At 45.9% G+C, this 8814-nt stretch overlaps 1 protein-coding gene across 1 annotated transcript; it reads left to right on the top strand.

Moving 5' to 3' along the window:
* Nucleotides 1-3828: 3828 nt before the first annotated feature.
* LOC136543825 (uncharacterized) lies at nucleotides 3829-4463 on the top strand. The gene is made up of 2 exons (XM_066536168.1): nucleotides 3829-4245; nucleotides 4329-4463. The coding sequence occupies exons 1-2, from the start codon at nucleotides 3829-3831 to the stop codon at nucleotides 4461-4463; spliced, it is 552 nt and encodes a 183-aa protein (XP_066392265.1).
* The last annotated feature ends 4351 nt before the right edge of the window (nucleotides 4464-8814 follow it).

Below are 8814 nucleotides of genomic sequence, written 5' to 3'. Positions count from 1 at the left end.
GTGTGCAAGATTTCAAGCCTCACAAAGAGAAAGTCATTTGAAGGCTACTAAGAGAATATTGAGGTACTTGAAGCATAAACAAAATGTTGGTTTGTGGTATCCCAAAGGAGCAAAGTTTGAGCTAGTTGGTTACTCCGACTCGGATTATGCAGGATGCAAGGTTGAAAGGAAGAGCACCTCGGGCACATGCCAATTGTTGGGAAGAACACTTGTTTCATGGTCATCAATGAAGCAAAATAGTGTTGCATTATCAATTGCTGAAGCCAAATACATATCCACTAATAGTTGTTGTGCACAAATACTTTGAATGAAGGCCACCTTGAATGACTTTGGAATCAAGTTCAAGAAAGTGACATTGCTATGTGACAATGAGAGTGCAATCAAGTAAACCAATAACCCAGTTCAACACGCAAGAACAAAGCACATTGGTGTCCACCATCATTTCATAAGAGATCACCAACAAAAAGGGGACATTTGCATTGAGAGTGTAGGCACCGAAGATCAACTTGTCAATATATATACCAAGCCACTAGATGAGAAAAGGTTTTGCAAGCTAAGGAATGAGTTGAACATATTGGATTTCTCAAATATGTGTTGATGCACCCCCACTCATATGACATGCCTCACTTTCAAGCAATCCAAGGTAAAAGTTGATTGACATGGCATACATCCTTGCTAAGGACATGTTTAGTGCATCTAAACATCTTTCACATTTAAGAGGCTCATTCATGAAAATCAAATGATTTTGATGTTTGTATGGTATCACTATTGCTTCTATGCTTGATTTGGTCCAGTGGTAGCATATGACATGTTTGTGGGCTTGTAAACCTAGTGTTTGATGTAGAGAATGAGCTCTAAGTGTTTAACTCAACATGGTACAAGATAACCCTTATTTGGAGGTGTGACGAAGCTTGTCCTTGGATCAAACTGAGTCAAATATCTTTTTCAAGTGATCTAGATTGAACCAAATTGGGAAAATGATCCTCGCTTCACATGGTTTCACTCTAACCTATCTAAAATTTGAAGCTCGCCTTTTGTGCTAATCGTTGACAAAGGGCGAGAGAAATTCACAAAGATAGTAAGATAGGGGGAGCAAACAAATGAAATGACATTGTAAGGGGATCAATCAAAATTGTACACAAGTAGGGGGAGTAAGCTCATAATCTTGTATGTTGCATTTGAATGTGCATTTTCATATATTTGCATGCATGGCACAAGTTTTAAATTTCAATATCCATGCTTGTGTGGTGTATGCTAGTTGTAGGTTTGAATGATGAAATGAAAAACTAGCATGCATAGGTTAAGTAACTAGACTTATGTTCACTTTATGGAAAATATACCCTTACTTCTAATGTTGATCTCACGGGGTATTCTAGTTTTTGTGTTTGTCTAGCTACTAATGGTGCTAAGGATGGTATATTGGTGCACTCCGATTGGTACGCTTCAAAGGTCCATCTCTTATACCTTAGCATTATTTGGTAGACATTGACTCTTATATTTCCTATCTAAGCATATGTGCAAGCTACAATACAAACTCTTAGCACATATGTAGGGGGAGCAATTGCTACCATTTGGGGTTCATGAAACTTGTCCATATCCTTTTACACATGGTAAATATGCTTGGGCAAGCAACATGGATTTAATTAAATTTCAATTCATATCTTTGTGAAGGGGTTGTTATCAATTACTAAAAAGGGGGAGATTGAAAGCTCTAGTTTGGTTTTGGTGAATTGATGAAACCCTAAGTGCTAACTTAGTTTATCAAAGTGATTACGAGATAGGTGGCACACTCCAAGTGATTAAGCAAATGAAGATCATGATATGATGATTGTGATGGCATGGTGATGATCAAATGCTTGGACATGGAAAAGAAGAAAGAAAAACAAAAAGCTTAAGGCAAGGGTAAAATTGATAGGATCTTTTTGGTTTAGTGATCAAGACACTTAGAGAGTATGATCACATTTAGGATCGATAGCCATACTATTAAGAGGGGTGAAACTCATATTGAAATGCAGTTATCAAAGTGCCACTAGATGCTCTAACTCATTGCATATGCATTTAGGATCTAGTGTAGTGATAACACCCTTGAAAACATTTGTGAAAATATGCTAACACATGTGCAAAAGGTGATACACTTGGTGGTTGGCACATTTTATCAAGGGTGTTGAAGTTTAGGGTCAAAAAGAGCTATTTCGTATTGACTAGACTCTACCTTGCGCATTGACCAGACTCTGACCCTGCGTCTGGTTAGTGGCACGTAGTGAAAGCCGCCCTCGGTCCCTTGACCGAACGCTGAAGTGAAAAAGGGACTGGACGCATAAGGGGTGCGTCTGGTCACCTAGTGACGTACGCTGACGCAAGCAATAGAGAGAGACTGTGTTGATTGGACGTTGGCCTGGGTCTAGTCATGTGCCACCGGACACGTCCGATCGCAAAAAACCGTGTCTAGATCCTTACTGGAAACGATCGGATGCCAGTGATGGTGCATCCGGTCACTTTGAATAGCATGTCCGGTCATGAATAATACCTTACTAGAAACGACCAGACTCTAGTGTTGGAGCGTCCGGTCACTTCGAGCAGCGCGTCCGATCATAACTTAAGTGCACTGATGACTGTTGAGATCGGGTGATCAGCATTTGAAGTCAGGGACACATGGCAAATATCTGAGGACCGGACGCTGTCCGGTCAAACCGATCGGTGTGGCTGGTCGCCTTGATTTTTAGGGGATAGGGGTGCCAACAGCTCTATTCATGGGGGCTCTCTATTTAAGCCCCGTGGCTGGCTCAAGCTCACTCTCTTGGCCATTTGCATTGACATAGCAACCTTGTGAGCTTAGCCAAAGCCCTCCCACTCATCTCCATCATTGATTCATCATCTTTGTGAGATTGGGAGAGAATCCAAGTGCATTGCTTGAGTGATTGCATCTAGAGGCATTTGGTGTTTGTGTTTCGCTGCTGGGTTCACTTGTTACTCTTTGTGGTTGCCACCACCTAGATGGCTTGGAGCAGCGGGGGGATTGGCACGAGTTGTTGATTGTTCCTGGCCATGTCCCGGTGATTGTGAGGGGACTTGTGCCTTCCCCGATAGAGCGCCGAAAAGTAACTCTAGTGGATTTCTCATGTCATTGAGTTTCCTCACTTGTGGGTAGGTTCTTACGGTGTCCAATTGTGTGGATGAGGTTCATGCAACACCTCTTAGCCACCAAACCACCAAGTTTTGGTCGACACAACGGGGACAAGTGTGCCGACAAGCACATGAACCTTGGGAGAAAAATTGGTTGTCTCTTGCCCTTTGGTGTTCTCCCAATAATTGAATTGGTATTCATCTTGAGATTGGTTCACTCCTTCACGTGGCGGTATAATTATCCTACTCACTCATTTATATTCTTGCAAACTAGTTGTAGCAAGCTCTTTAGTGTAGCTAGAATTGAGAGCTTGCTTTGTAGTTTGAGTTCATCTAGTGGAGCTCTTTAGTGTAGCAAGTGTGAGAGCTCTTAGTGAGTAGTGACTTAGCAAATTGTGGGTCCAGTGATCATAGTAACTAGAATTGTTGGATAGGTGGCTTGCAACCCTTGTAGAGCTAGAGCAAGTTTGCATTTCGCTATTTGTCATACTAATCAAATTGCTCTAGTTGGTTTGTAGATTTTTAAATAGGCTATTCACCCCTCTAGCCATACTAGGACCTTACAAGTGGTATTGGAGCCATGGTCACCGTTTGATTGAAGGCTTAACAACCTCGATGTCAAATTATGGCTCAAGTTGTGTTCAACCATATGGGGGTAAACCACTGTTCTTTGATGGCACATGTTATGATTATCGGAAGAGAAAGATGAAGATGTATCTTGGTTCAATCAATGATCAATTGTGGGATGTGACCGAGAATGACTATGCTATCATTGATCTCGATAATCTCACCAACCATGATAAGGCCAATAAGCAATGCAATACAATGTCTCTCAACACCATAAACAATGCCATTGATTCCAAGGTGTTTGAGCAAATCAAGGATTGTGATAGAGCTAATGAGGTGTGGAAGAGATTGGAGGGAACATATGAGGGCTCACCAGCAGTGAAGAGTGCCAAGTTATATATTTTCAAGTACAAGTTAACAAGCTTCAAGATGAAGAAAGATGAGAGCATTCTAGAGATGTTCCATCGATTGCAAGTGATTGTCAATGATTTAAAGGCATTGGGAGGGAAGATCAAGGATGATGATGTCTCTTATCGGTTCTTGATGTGCCTACCTGTAAGATTTGAGATGTTGAGATTGCTTATCATAAGAGGAGGATTGAATAAGATTACCCCTAACCAAGTATTAGGTGATGTCAGGACACAAGAGACATACCGGTGGAAAGGGAAGGAGTTGACAAGGATGACAAGAAGGAAGACGAAGACAACAAGAAGAAGAGTATAGAATTCAAGGCTAGCTCATCATTCAAGAACAAGGGCAAGTTGGATTCCTGAGTTAGGGTCAAGCGGCTCGAGCCCCCGAGCCCCATTGGGGTCGGTAGGTGTCGGCTGAATTTCATGCATCACCCCGTCCATAGTTTTTGCAACCGGAGGGGCTGAGCTAATGACACTTGACTCGATGGCTCGAGTGTTGCGCTCGGCGAGCTCGCTAACGAGCATGTCTGAGTGGAATCCAGGTTCATCATTCGCTCATGGGTCAGCATAGCCCTCATGTGGCATTCCACTACTCCTTAACCCACCTCCCGGCAGATGCCCGAGTTGTTTCTGAGATCAACTTAGGTGTCCCGCTAGCCCCTCCTCGATGGAGATTCTGTGGGCTTGGCTCGAGGTTTGGATCAAACGAGAAGGTCGAGATGTCCCTGTCCATTTCTGAGCGGGGTTAGGCAAGGGCCACTGGGGCTCATCTTCATTTTTCTCCCCTAGCTCTGTTTGACGCAAGGTGGCCTCGAGCCCTTCGTGGGCCGACCTTCGAACCTCGGTCGGTCGCCGCTCATATCGAATGAGACGACTACTGCTTCGTGACGTGACATGAAGCATTGTGATGCAACAATTGCATATGTGATGCTTGGATGTTTGGGATGAATGTATGAATGAATGTATGAATGCATGCATGAGAATGGTTGAATGAATGATCATGCACTAGAAAATAAAAGTGGGGGATGGTAAAGTTACCTAATGGCTTGAGTGATGGGTTTGGGGAGCTCATATTAGATATGTCTGTGTGGGGTCTAGATCCATCATTTGTGATGGAGTTGGCATAACCTTCATGGGCCATCCCACTACTCCTTACTCGTCTCTCAACAGCGGCCTGAGCCATCCGATTGACTTAGGCGACTTGTTGACCTTTCCTCGATGGAGATTCCATAGGTGGGCCCCTCCGAACCCTTACTAGTAAGGCGGAGGCTAAAGCTCATGGTATGAGGATAAAAACTCTGATCACGCTAGTGAGCAAAAATGCCATAGCCGCTAGGGCATAGGTTTCTTGCGATCCGACCAGATTTACTCAGAGTTTATTTCTGCACACCTTGCCTCTAGGTTTTAGTGTGAGAAAAGGGGTCGGGCATAGAGAATGTCTACCAAATAGACACGCTTGCCAGCCCTCGAGTGAGGCCTGACCCCCTACCATTGCTGGGGTCGGGGGCACAATAATGAAATTAATAAGAGAAAACATACATAAATTAAGGTGACCCATCTCTCGGCAACGGTTTTGAGCCATCCAACCAACTTGGGTGACCCATTGGCATAGGATTTACCTAGATGGCATGAGTGATGGGTTCGAGGAGCTCTTACTAGATATGTTCGAGTGGAATCTGAGTCCATCATTCATGATGGAGTTGAAATAACCCACATGGGGCATTCTACTACTCCTTACCCATCTCTCGACAGCGGCCAAGCTGTCCGATCGACTTGTGTGACCCGCTAACATAGGGCTTTCCTATGGAGATAGAGGATGAGATCATCCCCCTAAGAATTTAGTTAGGCAGATGAGCCATGCGGCGAACTTGTAATAAGTGGACAAGCTCTTGAATTTTGTTATGGCCTAATAGATTTTTAGCCTTTCTCCCCTTTTCGTATAAAAATGTTAGTGCATTTTGACCCCTTCCATCGTTAAGGCCATAAAGCCTAGGGTGTAGGTGAGCAAACTCTAATCACACTGGTGAGAAAAAATGCCATAGCCACCGAGGCGTAGGTTTCTTGATGTCCGGCCAGTTTTACTCAGCGTTCATTTCCGCAACCCTAGCTTCTAGGTCTCAACGTGAGAGAGGGTCAGGCACAAAGAATTTTTGCAAGGCGGATAGACTCTTAAACACGTATCGACTCTTTCCATGGCTAAGGCCAAAAAGCATGGGGTGCAAAAAAAAACTCTAATCACGCTGGTGAGCAAAGACGCTGTAGCCGCTGAGGCGTAGGTTTCTCACAATCCAACTAGTTTTACTCAGCGTTCGTTTCCATGACCCTTGCTTCTAGGTCTTAACATGAGAAAGGGTTAGGCATAGAGACTGTCTACCAGATAGATATGCTCTTATTAGCCCCTGAGTGAGGCCCAACCCCTTGCTGTTGCTGGGGTCAGGTGTCACTAAAGGTCAGGGAGTTGATAGCAGGACTGATAAGAGAAAGTGTGCGTATATTAAGGGTAAAAGCGATGTAGCTGCTCGATGTTCCAGGAATTGATGAAGACTTCACCGTCAATGGTCTTGAGCTTGTAGACGCCTGGTTGGAGTACCTCTGCGATGACATATGGTCCCTCCCACGGCGGTGAGAGCTTGTGGTAGTTCTTGTTGCTCTAAACGAGGCAGAGCACTAGGTCCACGACGTGGAAGGCCCAACCCCACACTCAATGGCTATGGTACCGGTGCAACGCTTGCTAGTATTTGGCTGAGCGGAGGAGGGCGACATCGCACGCTTCATCTAGCTGGTCCATGGCATCCTCGAGGGATGCCTCAGCTCCCTGTTCGTTGTACGCCCTGACCCTCGATGCTCCATAGTTGAGGTCGGTCGGGAGGATAGCCTCAGAACCATAGACCATGAAGAATGGTGTGTAGCTGGTGGCCCGACTGGGGGTCATCCTCAGGCTCTAGAGCACCACAGGAAGTTTCATGACCCATCGTCCGCCAAACTTGTTCAACCAGTTAAAGATCCTAGGCTTGCGGCCTAGTAGGACCATGTCATTCGCGCACTCGACCTACCCATTTGTGTGGGGGTGCGCCACGGCAGCCCAATCAATGAGGATGTGATATTCATTGTAGAATCGGAGGAACTTATTTTTAGTGAACTGCATGCCATTGTCCGTGATAATGGAGTTCATGACCCCAAAGCGATGGACGATGTCAAGGAAGAATAGTACAGCTTGCTTGGACTTGATCTTAGAGATCGGTCGAGCCTCTACCCACTTTGTAAACTTGTCTATGGTGACAAGCAAGTGCGTATAGCCCTCGGGCACCCTCTTGAGAGGTCTGACCAGATCAAGCCCCTAGACCATGAATAGCCACATGGTGGGGATCATCAGGAGTGCTTGGGCCGATAGGTGGGTCTGCTGGACGTAGTACTTACACCCTTCACAGGTGCGCACAATATGTTTAGCGTCAGCTACCATAGTCGGCCAGTAGAAGCCTTGTTGGAATGCGTTTCCAACTAGGGTTCTAGATGTGGCATGGAGACCGCAGACCCCATCGTGGATATCACTCAACAACCGCTTCCCTTGCTCAATGGGGATGCAATGCTGTAGGATCATGATGTGGCTCCACTTGTAGAGTTCACCATCAATAATGGCAAAGGACTTGGTGCGATGCGCGAGCCACTGAGCCTTTGTCTTGTCCGTCGGCAGTGCCTCGCAGAGGAGGTAGTCGAGGTAAGGCATCCTTGAGTCGACCAGAGGGTCAGGCTCTATCAATAGATCCTTGTCAAGCCCCATGACCTAGGGGTCGGATGGAGATGACGACTGGTTAGCCCTCGAGCCTAGGGCAGGCAGCCCATCACCTACTTGTTCTGGCTCATTGTAGCGGACTGAGGGCTTGTGCTGATCACTGGCGAAGACACCCATTGGGATCGGCTCTTGGCCAAATGCTGCTTTCACTAGTGCATTGGCCACCTCATTGAGATGCCTTGGGACATGGTTGAGCTCGAGACCGTCAAACTTGTCCTCTAGCTAGCAGACTTCTCAGCAATATGCACCATCTTGGCATTGTGGTAGCTCGACTCCTTCATGACTTGGTCGATGACCAGCTAGCAGTCGCCCTGAATGTCAAGGCATTAGATACCCAACTCAATGGTGATGTGTAGGCTATTGATGAGCGCCTCATACTCGGCCACATTGTTGGAGGAGGGGAAATGGATGCGAACCATGTACCTCATGCGTACCCTAAGGGGCTAAACAAAGACTAGCCCTACACCGGTGCCTTTCTTCATTAGTGATCCATCGAAGTACATCATCCAGTACTCCTGGTCGACGACTACTGACGGCATTTGGACCTTGGTCCACTCTGCAATGAAATCAGCCAGCACTTAGGACTTGATAGCCGTCAGTTCGAGTGCCCATTTTGTGATTCTTCCTATGGCATCCTGGTTTTGGATAACCTCGCCGAGGGGGAAGGACGTCATGACCATCACCGTATGTGACTCGAACTAGTGACACAACTTCCTCTTGGCGATAAGGATGGCATACAGGAGCTTCTAGATTTGGGGGTAGCAGGTCTTGGAATCAGACAAGACCTCACTAATGAAGTACACGGGACACTGCACTTTGAGGGCATGCCCCTCTTCTTCTCACTCCACCAGCAGGGCAGCGCTGACCACTTGCGTGGTGTCTGCAATGTAGAGCAGAAGCAGTTCTCCGTCAGTCGAAGGG

Source organism: Miscanthus floridulus, chromosome 3 (assembly GCF_019320115.1).
Source record: "Miscanthus floridulus cultivar M001 chromosome 3, ASM1932011v1, whole genome shotgun sequence".
NCBI classification, from domain to species: Eukaryota; Viridiplantae; Streptophyta; class Magnoliopsida; order Poales; family Poaceae; genus Miscanthus; species Miscanthus floridulus.
The sequence above is the reverse complement of the archived record's forward strand: the minus strand, read 5'-3'. Positions and strand labels throughout refer to the sequence as shown.